The sequence below is a fragment of the Lolium rigidum genome, chromosome 7, assembly GCF_022539505.1.
Source record: "Lolium rigidum isolate FL_2022 chromosome 7, APGP_CSIRO_Lrig_0.1, whole genome shotgun sequence".
In the NCBI taxonomy this organism is placed as follows: Eukaryota; Viridiplantae; Streptophyta; class Magnoliopsida; order Poales; family Poaceae; genus Lolium; species Lolium rigidum.
In genome coordinates, this window is record NC_061514.1 from 337,625,787 (window position 1) to 337,643,000 (window position 17,214).

The 17,214-nt window shown below is 45.1% G+C and overlaps 4 protein-coding genes and 1 pseudogene across 4 annotated transcripts; 2 read left to right on the forward strand and 3 right to left on the reverse strand.

Moving 5' to 3' along the window:
- The first annotated feature begins 771 nt into the window (after positions 1 to 771).
- Positions 772 to 1,841, forward strand: LOC124673504 (probable carboxylesterase 18). Its single transcript, XM_047209574.1, has one exon. It carries the CDS (start codon positions 772 to 774, stop codon positions 1,774 to 1,776), a length of 1,005 nt encoding a protein of 334 aa, XP_047065530.1. The 3' UTR covers positions 1,777 to 1,841.
- Positions 1,842 to 3,586: 1,745 nt separating this feature from the next.
- LOC124674491 (gamma carbonic anhydrase 2, mitochondrial-like) lies at positions 3,587 to 6,991 on the forward strand. The gene is made up of 5 exons (XM_047210533.1): positions 3,587 to 3,701; positions 4,461 to 4,604; positions 5,525 to 5,650; positions 5,894 to 6,045; positions 6,503 to 6,991. The coding sequence occupies exons 1-5, from the start codon at positions 3,587 to 3,589 to the stop codon at positions 6,788 to 6,790; spliced, it is 825 nt and encodes a 274-aa protein (XP_047066489.1). The 3' UTR covers positions 6,791 to 6,991.
- Positions 6,992 to 7,930: 939 nt separating this feature from the next.
- On the reverse strand, positions 7,931 to 8,626 carry LOC124673505 (annotated as a pseudogene).
- A 949-nt stretch (positions 8,627 to 9,575) lies between these two features.
- Positions 9,576 to 10,811, reverse strand: LOC124674490 (senescence-specific cysteine protease SAG39-like). The gene is made up of 2 exons (XM_047210532.1): positions 10,373 to 10,811; positions 9,576 to 10,162 (listed from the first exon to the last, which is right to left on the reverse strand). The coding sequence occupies exons 1-2, from the start codon at positions 10,809 to 10,811 to the stop codon at positions 9,576 to 9,578; spliced, it is 1,026 nt and encodes a 341-aa protein (XP_047066488.1).
- A 763-nt stretch (positions 10,812 to 11,574) lies between these two features.
- Positions 11,575 to 15,593, reverse strand: LOC124669501 (stomatal closure-related actin-binding protein 1-like). The gene is made up of 13 exons (XM_047206113.1): positions 15,567 to 15,593; positions 15,102 to 15,408; positions 14,872 to 15,000; positions 14,584 to 14,676; positions 13,919 to 14,059; positions 13,218 to 13,286; positions 13,048 to 13,131; positions 12,779 to 12,953; positions 12,576 to 12,692; positions 12,431 to 12,489; positions 11,932 to 12,066; positions 11,688 to 11,837; positions 11,575 to 11,613 (listed from the first exon to the last, which is right to left on the reverse strand). The coding sequence occupies exons 2-13, from the start codon at positions 15,387 to 15,389 to the stop codon at positions 11,575 to 11,577; spliced, it is 1,479 nt and encodes a 492-aa protein (XP_047062069.1). The 5' UTR covers positions 15,390 to 15,408; positions 15,567 to 15,593.
- Positions 15,594 to 17,214: the final 1,621 nt, after the last annotated feature.

The following is a 17,214-nucleotide window of genomic DNA, read 5'->3' on the forward strand; positions in this document are numbered from 1 at the left end:
ATCTTAAGAAGAATAGTAACCTTTGTTGTTCACGACTTTGGGTTTCGCTTCTTCCAAATTATCTAAGTCAGTAGCATAGTTAGCAAAACCATTGCCTTTCGATTTGGAGAAGCCTTACAAAATAACATGGTGATAGACAACGAGAAATCCATAAGTGTGTCGCGCTGCAAGGCTTTGCTTTGAATGTGCCGTACCTATTTGTTCGACTTTCCCCCATCTCCGTTTGAGAGTCCGTGAACAAAAAGAAACTTTCTGCTGTGTTACGATTTCACTTGAAATATGTACTCCGTACGGTATTGCGGTTTAAATTAAAATTATGGGAGAACCTTCGTTGATATTTATAGGTCTATGGTTTGTTATCTAACTTTGGCTGCCTTCAGGAAAGTACAAGATTATGTTTTCAAATAAGAAAGAGTTTGAAAGACGCAAAAAAAAAAAAAAAGTTTGAAGACCACGAAGATGTGCTAGTTTCTTTTAGACTTTATTTTATAATCGTTGGAGATAGCTTGTATATCTCTACCATGTACTATTTGTTATTATGAATATATGTGGTATTAACTGTAAAAAAAACCTATATTACTAACAAATAACAATGATTTTAAACTGATCATCTTGCATCAACGCAAACCTTGTCACTTTCAGGTGTTAAAACTTAAAATACGATCACCGTCAGAAATCAAGTTGCAACTTGTCCTACTGGCGCTCATTGATCGCATCGAAGATGAAGTAATTTATACCTCGTTGTCTCCTCCACTATTACCTCGTACCGTAATGGCTGCTACTGAGGACGCGGTCCGGCCGCCGGCCCTGCCGTGGACGGTGCGCATCCAGCTGGCGGCGTTTTCCCTTGCACACCGGCGCGACGGCAGCGTCCGGCGCCTCTTCTGCTCCCTCGCCGACCTCCACGTCGCCGCGAAGCGTCGACCGGACGCCTCGGGGGTCCGCTCCGCCGACGTCACCGTGGATGCCTCCCGGGGCCTCTGGGCGCGCGTCTTCTCGCCCTCGTCGTCGGCAGCCGAAGCGCCGCTGCCCGTCGTCGTCTTCTTCCACGGCGGCGGCTTCTCGCTGTTCTCTGCGGCGTCCCGCCCCTACGACGCCCTCTGCCGCCGTCTCTGCAGCGGGCTCGGCGCTGTCGTCGTGTCCGTGAACTACCGCCTCGCGCCCGAGCACCGCTTCCCGGCCGCCTACGACGACGGCGTGGACGTGCTCCGCTACCTCGACGCCAACGGCCTACCTGCCGACCTCGCCGTGCCCGTGGACCTCTCCAGCTGCTTCCTCGCCGGCGACAGCGCCGGCGGTAACATCGTGCACCACGTGGCCCAGCGCTGGACGGCAGCCATATCCACCACATCATCGTCACTCCGTCTCGCCGGCGTGATTCTGATCCAGCCCTTCTTCGGGGGCGAGGAGCGGACGGAGGCGGAGGTGGCACTCGACAAGGTGTGCGCGTCGCTGTCGATGGGGGCGACGGACGCCTACTGGAGGGAGTTCCTGCCGGAGGGCGCCACCCGGGACCACGCCGCCTCTCGGGTCTGCGGCGAGGGCCTGGAGCTCGCTGAGGCGTTCCCGCCGGCCATGGTGGCGGTCGGCGGGCTAGACCTGCTCAAGGGCTGGCAGGCGCGGTACGTGGAGACGCTGCGCGGGAAGGGGAAGCACGTGCGGGTGGTGGAGTACCCCGGTGCCTTCCACGGCTTCCACGCATTCCCGGAGATCGCCGACTCCGGTAAGCTCGTGGCCGACATGAAGCTGTTCGTCGACGAGCATCGGTGTATGTAAATGCGGGGGACAACAATCCGGCGCCTTTTTACTGCGTGAATAAATTTGTGATGTAATTTGCCGTTGCTGGTGGACTGGTGGTGTTTACCGTTTGTACTGTGATGACCAACCGAGACTTTTCCAAGTTTCTAGCCAGGTGAATAAAACTTTCACGTGTAGCGGTGTTTTTTCTGGATTTTTTCCTTGCTTTGATTTTTTTTTTTGCTTCGTTCTCAAACATTGTACTCCCTCCGGCGATATTTATCAAAATTATATGCATATAGATAGATGCTATTTAATGTCTACATACATCTAAATTTTAACAAATCTTAGAGAACCTTCGTGGAATGGAGGGAGTATATGTACACACCTGCCCTTTCGTCTCTCGCTACAGGACACGGAGGTGACAAACGCTCCCACCCCTAGATCTCCGCCGGCGTGAAGGCTAGTCTCCTCTCCCTCTACTTGCCACTCTAGTTTTTAAGTTAGGGTTTATCTGATGTGGTGTGTTGTTGGGGTGGTGAGAGCGGCGATCGGGCCAATAAATCCGCTCCAACTCTATTCCTACACCGGCACCAATTTTCACGGTGACATCTTGGAGTCGATGGCATCGTGTGCTTGTCGATGCTTCAGATCGATGGCTTGTCCTTCTCGCCTTTGTTCAGATTTTGCGGGATCTGTTTGTCGACGTGTCGCTCTCATTCATCGTTATCCACGGCGCCGCGGGGGCTAGGATGAGGTGGATGCTTTGGAGCGAAGATGCTAGCCTCAGGGTCATTGTCAAGAGGGCATTTGCAGCTCTGATACCTTCTCCACCCAGGTTAAGCTAGTGCTGGCTTGTTGCATTATGCATAACTGGATCTTCGGCTGGGGTGTTGATTCGTTCTTCCCGGACGAGCATAACGTCCAGCTTGACGAGGTTGATGTTGGCCATGGTGTTGCTGCCACCGATAACGCGGCCTGGAAGAACAAAAGGCGGGAGTGGGCGGACGATACGTACGTTGACAGAGGCCATACCAGGATCTGAAAAGGAAGAGAGGCATTCCCATGGCGTGTGTTGCATCATGAATTACTTCCGATTGTGTGTATGACTCAACTACTTGTGCGCTCTGAACTACCATTCTTGATCAGCTAGAGCTTAACTTGATATGTTAAACTGCTATTTGGAAGTAGCTAGGACTGAACGACGTTATAACAGTCTTGCTTGTTAGTTTCATTCGCGGTTATGGTGCTTCTTTGTCTGAACTGATGAGAGGTAATGTCACCACTTGAGAGAAGTGGTAACTAGAATTACATTTTGTAGATTACCAATGAGGCCAACATTCGTAGTTGGGACCCACATTGCAGCCTAGTAGGCAACCAAACAACACGTATAAAGTAGCTGAAAAAACTTTGTTAGAAACCAAACAAACTGCCATTCAGATATATGAACTTGACACAGTTTAACATGACTCTGGAAAGATGATCTCGACAGATGCAAGCAAATGCTGCGACCAACCAATACTAGGTATGCAAGTTCTTCCGACGAAGGTCTGATATATGCTTGCCATTTGTCAAAAACAAAGGCCTGATATGGGCCGACCTGTATACAGGCTACAGGCCCAATAACTCTGGGTCAACAGAAAGGCCCATCGACGTTGGGCCGAGAGCTATTGACCTCCCCTCTCTCTCTCTCCTGCAGTCCCACTCCCCCGGCCGCAGCCATTGCTCATCTCCCACCTCCCCTCGCCGTCTCCACCCACACGCCATTAAACCCCACCTCGCCCGCGGCTGCCGGCGGCGAGCCCCGACCGGGCCAGAGATCGAGCGCGCGCGCAGGAGGGGGAGCGACATGGGGACCCTCGGCCGCGCGATCTTCACGGTGGGCAAGTGGATCCGCGGCACGGGGCAGGCCATGGACCGCCTCGGATCCACCTTCCAGGGCGGCCTCCGCGTCGAGGAGCAGGGTAACCATCCTTCCCTCTTTCTCTCCTCCCTCAGCGCCCTAGACGCTATGTAGTCGTTTCGATTTCGTGCGGCCGCAGTCTTAGCTCGTTGGTAAACGGTGGCCATTCGTCACACTCGTTTTAAGTTGTTAAGCAAAATGTTCTGTACCAGATCAGTTTGATTAAGTGGCAGCTCCGTTCGTTGGTAGGCTCATAACCTCTGGATGTGGCGTGGTAGAGAATGGAAATGGGGCAGAGATGGATACCGGTAGTGTGATTTGAGAGTTGAACTGGGCCTAACAGTTAGGTCTCGGTCCAGGTTTTGCTATTGTTTGTATCCCCTTGCAGTATTGTTAGCTATCTGTGAAATGTCACGTTGCGGTTAGTGATACTCGTGATTAAAGTAGCTGTAAATCAAGCGTAATAAGGCATTGTTCCTGTGGCCATGATTAAAGTACTAGCTGTAAATCAAGTACAGTGCATTGCAATTAGTGATTCATGACTTTTGCCGGAATGCTGTATTTGCGTGTCTGTTCAAATTGATTATGTATCTAACTTGTGTTCCCTAGCATCTTCAGCCATGCCATTTTCTGTTTGAGCTGTATGCACAGTTATAGTTGGGGCTGATTAACTGTCAACAAAGCGATAGGGAGTTTGTATTATTTATTTTGGGGCTCTTTGTATTTAACTGGATAGATAATTGTAGAACCATGAATTACTTGGCGAGATTCAGAAACTTCACCCTAACTGGCAGTAACCCTTTTGTGTGCCTTTTGTCAGTATCCAGACATCGTACAATCATGAGCATATTCGAAAAAGAGCCGAGAATCGACAAAGATGTCTTTGTTGCTCCCAGTGCAGCAGTCATTGGTGATGTTGAGATTGGACATGGATCCTCAATCTGGTATGGCTCCGTTTTGAGAGGTAAACTCATGAACCCTTAGCTCATTATCTCCCCGTTCGTGTTTGCACAATGTTTTCTTCAAACAAGGAGGCGCTCTAGATGAACTTGTGTTTGACAACACCATCCTCAGAGTAAAGGTTTATATGCAACAGAACATAACCATCAACCGTCATAGGATGCACATTCTTATTGAACATCACTAAGCACATTTAGGTAGATTTTTTGGCTACAGTACACGCTTTTGGCATCTAATGATTTTACACGGAGTCTAAATTGTTAAATAATTTCGGTTTTTGCCTGTAACTTAACCTTGTTGCAGCAAAACTAACACAAAACCTTTTTATTGTTACGAACCCAGAGCTTTCTGTAGATTATATACCGGCTTTCTCACTAGATCCAGGATACCAATGAGAATGGTCAGCAAGAAACATATTGTCTATTCTGCAATGATATACAGGGTGTTTTGATTAGGTTAATACCACACACACGACCAAATAAATGGGTTAGAGAGCTCCAAACCATGTTTGTACACCTGAACTGTTGTTTACTCCACATGTGGAAGAATGTCTAGTTACTAAATAACCTCAGAATCATTTTTCATAAATTGTTATATCTGTTATAAAAAATGTGAATGTGATATTGAAGCATCATACACCTTTTCTTGATGACATCAGTAACTTCGTAGAGAATTGGGTTTGGTCAGACCTTAAGACATCTAGAGCTACATTATTATCAGATTTCCATGCTATATTTGTTTCCCAGTCCATGCAGCAGTAATACCTTGGAAACCAATGTTACTTCCCAACCAAGCATTCATAGTCAAGTTCAAGAAGGAAAATGATCTTGTATCATGTTGATGTTATGGTTTATTACTAGCTTAACTACATATTCCAGTGTGTATAGTTTAACCATCTTTTGCTGTCCTTGTTCTTTTCTTCAGGTGATGTCAATGGCATTCGTATTGGATCTGGATCAAATATACAAGACAACACTCTTGTACATGTTGCAAAAACTAACATTAGCGGGAATGTCCTCCCAACCATAATTGGAAGCAATGTTACAGTAGGTCAGTAAAGAGCTAGTCCACTTATTCTAGATTAATATTGGTAACAACTGCAGTATGTGCTTACTAAGATGTTGCTTTAGTTTATCTCGAAGACAGCCATTGCATGTCACTTTAACCAAATAACTTACAAAAATGCTCTATCTCCCATTCTTGTGATCAATTTATGGATCTAAATTGCTGAACTTCATTTTATCTGGACAACCGACTGCTATGGTATTGCCTAAAGTAGTAAACTTCTTCCAGGGCACAGTGCTATTTTACATGCATGCACCATTGAGGATGAAGCTTTTGTTGGTATGGGTGCCACTTTGCTTGACGGAGTGGTTGTTGAAAAGCACAGCATGGTTGGTGCGGGATCCCTTGTTAAGCAGAACACGAGGATTCCTTCTGGAGAGGTTACTTTCTTGCTATTTTGAGTCTTATTTTACGCTTGGTAGATTGGGCACTATGCATTTAACTGTCATCATTATGTTACTTAATAGATTGGTCACCTTTGTACATTATAAGATTGGCATTGACATGTTTGTTTAGAAGATTGTCATTCTGCTGCTCCAAACAAATGCCATGCCCAGTTTAAATAATTAAATCGATGTGCCTGGGTTAAGCCTGGAGCCATGTTTGTGCAAAGATCGATTACAGTTTAAATGCTTTTCTATACAATATAGGTAAATAAATCCGTCTCGTGTTTAGGAGCATTTCTGCTGGAGAACAACTCAACCAAGTGTATATTGGTGTCCATATTATAGGCTCTATTTTATTTTTTTAACAGCTGATATTTTCAGCTTTTTATTTTGAAAAGAAATCCTATCTCGTTTGACCCCACTGACTCATACGATTTCCTGACATGATTAGGTCTGGGTTGGTAATCCTGCCAAGTTCCTAAGAAAGCTTACGGAGGAGGAGATTGCCTTCATCTCCCAATCAGCAACCAACTACTTCAACTTAGCTCAAGTTCACGCAGCCGAGAATGACAAGAGCTTCGATGAGATTGAGCTTGAGAAGAAGCTGAGGAAGAAGTTTGCTCACAAAGATGAGGAGTACGACTCGATGCTTGGAGTGGTCCGGGAGATCCCGCCACAGCTCATCCTTCCCGACAACATCCTCCCAGACAAGGCTAAGGCGTCTGCCGTTGCTCACTGAACGATTTTCTCTTGTCAAGCCCCTGTTAGGATGCTTGGTGTTGTTATATGGTGACTTGGAACATTTGACGTATGTCTTGGTCTTGTTCTCTGTTTTTCCATGCCCAATAAGATTTGGGTCGAGCGTTGTTGTAGGATCGACCATATACAGTACATCTCTTTTCCATTGAAATGAATAGAAGCCTGGTATCACTTTTGCACATTCGGTATGTATTGCACTGTGCACATTGTTGAAGCAGTGATGTTTTGCACCGTAGAGGTGCCTGTTGGGGCGTGTACGTGTTTGCCTTTGGAAGGCTTATTCAACATTTTTTTTCTTACTAAATTTTCTTTTAAATTGTGTACCAATCTACCAACTGGCTCTAAAAGGTCATGGAGGTTTGCTTTTAACTTGCCACTAATTTCAGATTCAGATTCACACATAAGAAACAATTAAGACAAATCATGATGGCAATAGCAGGAAATTCAAATACTCTACTATTGATTGGTAGATTGTTGTGGGTAGGATCTGACTTTTTATAAGATCTATGAGATCAAAACTTTTAACAGATAAAATATGTTTAAATATTCTAACATATTGAAAAAATATATGTGTGCTATATATGCAACTCCTAAATATTACGGCTTCAAATTTGACCTACACTTAAAGAAAAAAAGACAAATCTTGGATGTGAATAGTGTGAAATCCTCTTCACCTAAAACTACACTATTAACAAGAAAGTTTGTCTTTTTTTTCTCTATCTATAGATGGATTTTTGAGCTGATTATTTTTTTGAAGTTGTAGATACAGCCTCTAGGTAGGTTGTATATAAGTACTAGATTTTTTGCATTTTTTACAAATGAATTTTATTTGCTGATCCTATGATCTCACCTAATAGAGCGTTCCATCTTCACCTAGTATCTCATAACGCATTTGTCTTCCACTGTTCTACTTTCGTTTTAGAATTTTGTACCGCATGATGGATACGTACTGTATCGATCTTGTATAATTCTATTTTATTTTTATGACTACTAGAAGTACACCTCAGCTTCCAATCGAGGCCATGATTTATCTGCTTTCTTTCTTTCTCCATGAAGCTAAATCTCACTGAACTATCCCTGATCCATAACACTAGAGTAAAAACTGAAGAAGCTCCACTGCTCACTTCCTGGCCAAAGCAGCAGCCCGGAGCTTCTTGGCGTGCTCCACCGCCATGTCCACGAGCGTGTCCGTCACCACCCCGTTCGCCGCCGCGGCTTCACCGAACCGCTCAGCCCACGCCGCCAGCAGCGGCGTCCTCCGTTCGTCGATCAACCTCACGCCGAACATCCTCCTTAGCGCCTCGAACCAGAACAGGTTGCTCCCGAGCACGAGATCGAGGTACCCAACGGTGTCGCCGCCGAAGAACGCGCCGCCGTTCGAGCACCCGGCGAAAGCCTCCTCCAGGCGCGCCACCATCTCGGCAGCCGTCCCTGCCCTCTCCTCCTCCGTCCGGGCCATCATGACGCGCCCCCAGGCGGGGAACAGCTCGCCGTCGACGTAGGCGGCCCAGAACCGCGCGGCGGCGCGCTCGAGTGCGCCGACGGGAAGGAGGAGGTTGGGCGCGCAGCTGGGTCAGGCCTCGTCGACGTACTCCAGGATGACGCGGGACTCGCAGACGGGCTTGCCGGCGTGGATGAGCACGGGGACCTTCCGGTGCACCGGGTTGGAGGCGAGCAGGAGGTCGCTCTTGGCGGCGAGGTCCTCCTCGACGTACTCGTAGGCCACGCCCTTGGCGTCCAGCGCCATGCGCACTCGGGCCACGAACGGGCTCAGCCGCAGGCCCAGCAGCTTCACGTCTCCTTCCTCACCCGCCATTGCCGTCGTTTCCTTCTCTCCGTGATGATCTCTTGCTCTTTGTTTTCTTCGTGCGAAAGAAGTTCGTAGCAGCTTCGCGTTTCTGCTGGTGTTTATAGCTAGCCAGCTATGACATTTCTTGCGGGTGCTAGTCAAAATTTCCTCCATGGAATTCCAGGATGAGAGTGATCGTTTGTTTGACACACGTCCTCTCCAGATGTTTCTGGCAATCTCCTGATCTGAATCTGAACCTTAGACTTTTTGGTTTCAGGCCCTCGACAAATCAGGATAGAAGGGACTTGGTTTCGTTGAATTTACTGCAGATTTCTCGGTGCGAGAATTAGTGGCTTAATTCATACTTATGAACGTCAAAACACACGTATTTAGTGTACGTGCATTGTTTTCTTTACTTATAATATTTCACCACCAACAAATATGATAAGTAAGTTTGAAAATTGATTCGATTCAAAAAAAGTTTGAAAATTGATGGTTAAATGGAATCAACAAGAGTACTAAAGTTAGAATACGCATAATTTTGATCCAATTTTTTGCAAGTTCTTCGTAATGGCTTCACATTGAATCCAACTAATTTTGATCTTTTCAACTCCCAATAGGATCAACTGAAAAACTCATGGTTACTAGTTGCCACCATGAGACGCCGAGACGGTCGCTAATGAATTAGGCCAGATGACGACATATCAACCTTACATGATCCTTGGGATGGATTGTTTTGAATTTTAAATTAAGTAATAAAAATAGTTCGGTGCATCAATATATGAAGGCCGAAGCCATACTCACCATTTCGAATTATAAATTGCATGATTCAGTTTCACAATTTTAAAGTGCTCCATATGTTTACTCACCACAACATACATTGCTTTACAAGGTAATTCACGATTTCAGGTATTATATGTGTATACATACAAAGGATTCAAAGCTGGATCAGTTTGAACATGAAGATTATATGCCTCTATGCCGTCGGGTATGAGGGCTGCATGGCCAGACCGCAGAGACCTTGCTTGTCGGCGATGTCCCTCTCCATTCTGATATAACCATCCTCACCCCATGACGTGCCCCACGAGTTTTTGATCACCCAGAACTTTTTCCCATCGTCAGCCACACCGTACCCGACTGCAGCAACACCGTGATCGAGGTCCGTTCCGCAGTCGCCAGATAACACACCACCCTTGTAGAACCGGAAGAGGTCGTCCCCTCCATCAAGTGCCACGGACACAGGCTGTGCTGCCACCGCCTTCTGTAGAGATGCCTCGTCGTTGGCCGGCACGTCCTCATGCCCCTTGATTGATGCGGCGGAGCTGGATGCCCTATTGGAGTTGCAGGAGCCATCTGTGCCGGTGTAGGGGTAGTTGGTCTCGGTGGTGAGGCCGCCATTCTGGACGATGAACTCAAAGGCATTGTCCATGAGCCCGCCGCCACAGCCATTGTCCGAGGTGTCGCAGTCCACGAGCTCCTGCTCTGACAGAGAGATCAGTTTGCCGGTGCTGAGCTGCACAATGCCCTCCATGGAGGCAACTGTGGAGAACGCCCAACAGCACCCTGAAATATAGACATGATTTGGTAGTTAGTCACTGACACAATGGGTCCATAGAAACATAATATAATTACGGAATAATTTGTATGTGTACAGTAAGATATTGTACCCTGTACAAGTTCTCATTTTCAATAAAATCTCACTAATTTTGAAAACTTCACTCATTTAGTTGATGTGTGAATTGAGAAAAGACCAAACACTGAATTTGAGCTTACCACATTGGCCTTGATCCTTGACGGGAGTGACAGCGCCTTTGGTTCTCCAGTCCACGGAAGTTGGGAGAGCGTCGAGGCTGACATTCGCGTACCTAAAGCCGGTCATCTTCTGGCCCTTGCTACCATCCACCGGAAGTTTATACCCTGTATAAGTAGCCCTGAATTCATCGTTGGTCATATCTGCGAACTGGTTGGCCTCAAGCCAGAACTTGTCGTTCCCAGCATTCACCGACTCTATGAACTCCACGTTGGCTTTGAACACCTCTAGCCGTCGTGCTTTCTCGGCTGCATCGCTGTACACACGCCCGTACTTGGCCATCCATTGCTCGTGCCTCGCGATTGTGGAGCTATCGTCGTTGAGGTCCCGTGCCGCTAGAGCGCTAAGCATGCAGGCACACAAGGCGAGGGCGACAAGGAAACCCATTGAGAATCTAGCCATGGCCGGCTGGGAGTAGAAGTTGGGGCTCAAGTAGTCTGAGGGCTCGAGGTGGATATGGTGATCTAGGTTGATGGTAGTTGTGGGTGTAATGTGGACTATATATAGATTAGATGATGTGAGATGCCTTGGGGTAGCAACTAGCAAGACAGTGATTTGCTGCGTGCCGTGAGTGGATGGAAAATCAGTTTGAATTAAATAAAAGCATGGATTGGCTTTGGGGTTCAGCAGTGAAGAACACTATTTTACATAGTTCAGCCGGTGTATGTTGACCGTACGGTTGGCTAGTTAAACAAGCACGCAAATTTAATTACTCCTAAGTCGCAGTGTCCTTAATCTGTTAATCTGGACCTGAACCTTAGACCTGTTGGTTTCAGGCTGTCAGCTAGCACAACTATACCAGGATGAATGGAATTGGTTTTGTTGAAGTTATAGCGATTTCTTAAGAGGGAAGGTTAACACAAGAAATACCAGCAAAAAAAAAGAGGTTCACAGAAGAAATAACTTGGGTGTCAGGTCGTGCATTCAACACCACCTTTTTATTTATTGTTCACTAATAAAATTACAGTGGGTATCAGTAAAGGAAAAATAATAATGCTCTACCTAGTAAGATACTAGCTAGCAGGAGATACATGACCTGAAAGAAGATATGCCGAAACCTAGGCAAGAACATGTGCAATTGCGAAGCACTGAAGAACTGAGCTACACAGAGATGTACACTGATTCCGTTAGGGGTCAGAACTAAGTTAGCTGGCGCTTGATCATGTTACCACGGAGTTTTGTCCCCTGGACCAGCAAGGATAATCTGCATTCAAGAAGGAAGAAGATCAACGCGTGATTGCCACAACATGGTCAAAAATATGAAAGATTTCAACTTACATTGCAATCGATGGCGAATCTCCGGGCGAGCATGATTGCCGAGTTGCGCTCCCTGGCCGTCTCGAACCCCAGGACCAAGCTGAGGTCTTTCCTGGGCTGCCAGAACATCGCTTGCGGCGCAGCGTCTCCGCCCCCTCTGACACCGCATAGCTGATGCAGGTGGATGATGGACATGAATTAGGTAGTGTCATAGCCAGTGACGCAGCCGCAGTTTTGCGATACTGACAGTGTTGCTAGAGAGTACCTGCATCGACGATGAGTAGAATTCCTTGGCAACGACCGTTGTTCCTTTAGCAAGCCGCATCCGTAGCTTCCCAATGCATAGAACGTGGATGGAATCTGTAGGCTGGCTGATTCCATTCACTTGAAGAACAACAACCTACCATAAGGGGCAAAATAATCGACATTCAAAAAACATGACTTTAAGGTAGTGGTTCAGTGGATCAAGCTGACATGATGAGTTGTAGAGTGCAAGTACAAGTGCATTGCCAAGATAGGGGTGAATAGATATCATTATATAAGTTCTCCTAGTGCTACTGAAATATGTCAAATTCAGCAGATGGTATGGCAGCTGGTAAATTGTGATACGACTGGTCAGCTTATCTATCAACTATCTTGACATGCCAAAATACTGGCCCAATAGTGCTTAGTTGAGTATTAAATAAGCAAAGAGCAAAATTTGTATAATAAATTGTAAGCATGCTGTACAGAAAATATAAGTGACTAAGGAAGGATGATCATACATTGTACTCGGTTTCAGGATTCCTGACAAGGGTCTCTACATAATCGACCAAACCTGCTGCTGCTCACGACCGAAGTAATTTTAGCCATGTCATAACCATGAAAGCAGTTTAACTTTGTCAGATCACCATATGTAAGCAAACATACCAGGGTCTACTGGGCCAGCAGTCTTTGCAACAGAGATTTCACCACCAAGGTTAACCTCAGCTTGCAAGTACCGCCCTACGTCATGAGGTTCTGGAGCGTATAATAGCTTTGTGGCACCTAATTTAAAAGTTCAGTGCCAACAAGCATTAAAATGAATGTTACCTGCAGAAAGCAGAGTATATGCAGGATGAAAATAGTTCTACCTGAAATGAGTTCTATTTTGCTTCCTTCAGACTGTACGCGGAACCACTGTACTGAAGCATTCGATAAAGTCACATTGTTACGGGCAACTAGGCGCAACATGGAGCCTAAGCTTTCAAGACCCTCTAACTCATATGAGGGTGCGTCATTTTCTTCAAATCTCTGATGCAACTCCAACTAATGATAACAAATCAAGATAAGTCTATATAAGAACAAGAAAGACACACACTAAAATTGCCAAATTCAGGGATTGTGAAGTTGTAAACCATACTTCTTTCAAAAGACGAGCAGAACTGGAGGACATCTCAACAAATTGATCACGTAGAACATGGATCTCATTTTTTATGTCCATTGCCTAGAAAGGTATTCAAAGACTTGAAATATATAATTATGCAAATGCACCATATACTTAGAATAACATAATAAGCCTGTGAAGTCTACCTTGCTGGGGCAATGCAGCATTTTAACTCTTCGTGCTTCTTGAACTTTTTCCCTGAGCTCATCCACATCCTTACAAATTTCAAACAGAAAATAAACTTATGTGCACAGTTCAGCTGGAAATAGAAGGAACTCTTCATAAGTAACAGCTTTAATCTCTCAACATACTTAAATGGTAGGACAGAAAGGAAATAGAAAGAATATCAAAAAAAAAAAAGGAAATAGAAAGAAGTTTGAGGAAAAAAGAATCAAGAGAACAAAAAAGACAATAACAGAGTAACTCAAAGAAGAAATGTCCCAAAGTAACTTATGGTTAGTACAAGAGACTACAGTATTAAGTGATCAATATTGCCTGTTACCATGGGGGTTAGGTCAAGAAACATCATGCTTCTGAACTAGAACAGTTTTGGGTGTGTATAGAGAATGCTTATATCTGTACAAACAGTTGGGCAGGAAGATCTCAAAAGTTGAAGGTGTCAAAATAAATCACCGCACTTTTGATGTACGATGCAGTATGTTTTACATAGTCAGATAAAAACATTGCCACTTGTTTTGAACAGAAGAACTTAGAGAAGTCAAGAGGATGAATTATCTATGGACACGACAATACGGGAAACTGGTTCAGGATGTGTTCCAGGTAAGCATGGTACTAAAAATGAAAAAAGAATGATGAAATGAAGATAAGGTCATTATAAATCATTTACCTGCTTCCCAATTCTTTGTGAACAGTTCTCCTTCTCTTTAAGTACTTGCTGAACTCTTTGAACAGCTGCTCTAGCATTTTCAATCTCTGTGCGAGCATTAGCTCTTTCTTCGTCAACAATTGTCCGGGCATCTTCAGAAGCCTAGAATAAATATAGAAAAATGCTTGAAAAATAAAATAAAAATGGAAAGATATATCCAAGAAGAGCTTAAGCACAATTTGATGTAGAAAATTGATTATTAAAGTCTAAAAGGATCATGCTGGATCATGCTTTCGCACGTAACATTGCCAGCATGTTTGTTTCAGAAAATCTGAAACCACTGCAGGTCCCTAAGATTTTGATATGCATCTGGAAGAGAAGAGTACTATCTCAAGTTCATAGTATGCAGGGATACACTGTTTTTCTGGAGCCTGAACAAAGGCAACACTTTCTCTAGGCTCTTGCTTATGTACTGAACAAAGTTTCACAAATTTAAAGTAAAAAAAATAGGTCATACCGAGAATGGACGATAATTCACATTTTAAAGGAGGAAATTGGTTTTACTCCAAATCCAGTAGAATTTTGAGAAAAATAAAGTTGTAAAATGGCATTAAATACTGTAAGCGTGTTCAAGAACATGTACACAATTAAGATACTACCAAACTACCAAGGAATTTTGAACGCACCAGCTTCAGTGAAGTCGCTATTCTTGTGACCTCTGTTTTCTGCTGAAGTAACTCATTTTCTCTTTTGGACAGCTGAACTGCCAAAATATCCACCTATGGAAAGTATCAAACTATTTAAAGCATTCAGAAAGGGAGGGCTTATTTGCATACATATAGCTGAAGATTGCTTTAACGTAAAAGAGAATGGTAGGTTAAAACATTTCCAACGTCATTAAATATACTTTACACACACCGTGAAACAAGAATCCTTCATGAGACTCTAAATATGGTTCGGAAGAAGAAACCAACCATGGATACTGACTCCTCGATCTCATCCTTAAATTTTCCAGATACTTGACCTCTCAGTGACTCCAATACACTCTTTAGATTCTTCAGAAGGATGTCTCGCTCCAATAAAGCCACTTGCCTCCATTTAACCTGAGAGTTAAAGCCAAGGCTTGATAAATATCTTGAGGTGCAAATAGCAACACTAACTGAACCAATTGCCAAATGAGTGTTCAGGAATCAGGAAGACTCACCTCATTAGACAACAACGTAGCGGTACTGAGACCCTTCTCAAATTTCATTGCAAGCTCGCGGACTGAAGGGCGCTGACGCCTATCAAGGAGATCTGCTGTCTCCTTGGCAACCGTCTCCTTAAGAGATGGCGTTTCTGGGTCATCAGCCAATTTGATCACTATCCCATTCAAACCATTCTTGTAAGTTGGGAATTTATTCCTGATGGCATTTACTGGACGCAATGGCCCAGACCAGTTGACCTGACTCCGTGTCTTTCGCCCAAAATCAATAGTTGATGCACGAGTCATCGGTAACAAACTCTGAATCCTAATTCCAGAAAACCACGCATCAGTATCTCAAAGTTCACAACTGGCCACAATGATAACATTATTAGTAAAGATGTGCCATGCATATGCTGTAAACATGCATCCAGAACATAAAAGAAGGTAAAATGCGGCAAACGAAAAGAACATGAAGAACAATACCAGAATGAAAATTGTCAAATTGCAGTGTGGAACCTCGTGAACAGGCAGAAGCAGGTGGGAGAGTTCTCCTCCAAAGGGAAGGAAATAAGGGCATACAACTATACCTAGACGAGGTGCACGTGGTACTACCAATCCTTATGTGATGCAGCTATGTATAATCATCACATGATCTCGTACAGTATCACCCACTAAATCCAGGACCAGAAACCTGCATTAGAAGCAACTGACACCAGGAGAACCAACTAATTTCCACAAATGTGTCTTTAATTCCACTAGAAAGTACCAGTTAGTAGTTAGATGGCAGAGAGGGCAAATTTATGAAAGAGTTAAGGGAAAAGACTTCCTGTACACTTGGAGTGGTCAGTGGGAATCATGAGTTCAGTTAACCAACAAAAACTGCTAACTTGACATTGACTGCAAGCTAAAGTTTTATATCCATTAAGAATATATCTGCTTGAAACAACTAGTAGATCAAGATAAAAATCTTTAGTGTCAGCTTAATTGCAGCATCGTGTAGATACGACAAATGAAACAAAACCACTGTGGAATATATTGGTCAATTATTTTCAATAGTCAAACTGGTTCTAGTGGCCATTCAATCCGTGCTCAATCTTGTACGAGCAATCTGTAATTGAAGTAGATCCGCAGAAGCCCGCTCTCAATTTGCGCCTCTTTTTGTACAACTAGCAGATTGTAGCATTGCTAACCACCCAACCACTCCACGGAAACGCGAGACTAATTGCTTGCCCGGGTAAACCGATTTCACGGCCGAATCTAACAACCAGTGCTTGCAGATTCCACAGGACGCAATCGTACTACTAACATTTCAAAAAATAAATAAACAAAGGAAAAAGAAAGGGCATTTCAATATTCTTCCACGAGCAAAAGAAACAAAAAAAAAATACAAGTCAAAGCTTTCCACCTCCCAAGCAGGCGGCGGTTGAAATGCATCTGGAAGACTGGGAGTCGAAGAAAATGAGGTGCGGAAGGGGAGCAGAGCTTACCGGAGTGCAGCGGCGCTCGGACCTGCAGCGGCAAGTCAAATGGCGGCTCTCCCGGACGGACCTCGCTGCTGCCCGGTCCTTCTTCACCCGCCCGCGCAGTCCGCGCGCGCAATGGTTGGAGGTTGATTCGGCGAGAAGGGAGGTTCGCGCGGAACGTGGAGCGAATCTGGGGAGACTTTCGTTGCTGGGTTTTTGGGTGTAATAAAAATGGAGGTTTATCTCTGCGCTCTCGTCGTGCTCTGTCAGGGAGGAGAGCGGGTGCGAGCTTTGAATTGAATGGCCTCTTTCGAGGAGGGCGGATTCTTTCTGCTTATGGACATGTACGCACATGATGGAGGCGATTTACACAAAAATAACCTAAAAGTGGAAGAAAAGCACAGACTGACCCTCCGGCGAAACTATTTCACCAATCTAACCCTTTTGTGTGGCGCCCCTCCCACGGGCGCCACACATGCCCATGTGGCTCCCCTCCGCCGGCGCCACACACCCGGCCGACGTGGCCCCCTCGCCGGCCGAGGCGTGCGCGCCGTCCGGACGTGGCGGCATGTGTGGCGCCCTCCCAACGGCGCCACACATGCACTTGTAATCTCCAAAACATACCGTGAGACAATTCCTGCGGGACTTAGCCGTTTTGCTAGGCTCGA

Coding starts and splice junctions, on each gene's coding strand:
- LOC124674491 (XM_047210533.1), top strand. CDS start 3,587: ATGGGGACCCTCGGCCGCGCGATCTTCACGGTGGGCAAGTGGATCCGC. Junction 3,702..4,460: donor CCTCCGCGTCGAGGAGCAGG/GTAACCATCCTT, acceptor GCCTTTTGTCAG/TATCCAGACATCGTACAATC. Junction 5,651..5,893: donor TGGAAGCAATGTTACAGTAG/GTCAGTAAAGAG, acceptor AACTTCTTCCAG/GGCACAGTGCTATTTTACAT.
- LOC124674490 (XM_047210532.1), bottom strand. CDS start 10,811: ATGGCTAGATTCTCAATGGGTTTCCTTGTCGCCCTCGCCTTGTGTGCC. Junction 10,163..10,372: donor CAAGGATCAAGGCCAATGTG/GTAAGCTCAAAT, acceptor TCTATATTTCAG/GGTGCTGTTGGGCGTTCTCC.
- LOC124673504 (XM_047209574.1), top strand. CDS start 772: ATGGCTGCTACTGAGGACGCGGTCCGGCCGCCGGCCCTGCCGTGGACG.
- LOC124669501 (XM_047206113.1), bottom strand. CDS start 15,389: ATGACTCGTGCATCAACTATTGATTTTGGGCGAAAGACACGGAGTCAG. Junction 13,287..13,918: donor CACAAAGAATTGGGAAGCAG/GTAAATGATTTA, acceptor GAAATTTGTAAG/GATGTGGATGAGCTCAGGGA. Junction 12,693..12,778: donor CAAAATAGAACTCATTTCAG/GTAGAACTATTT, acceptor CTTTTAAATTAG/GTGCCACAAAGCTATTATAC.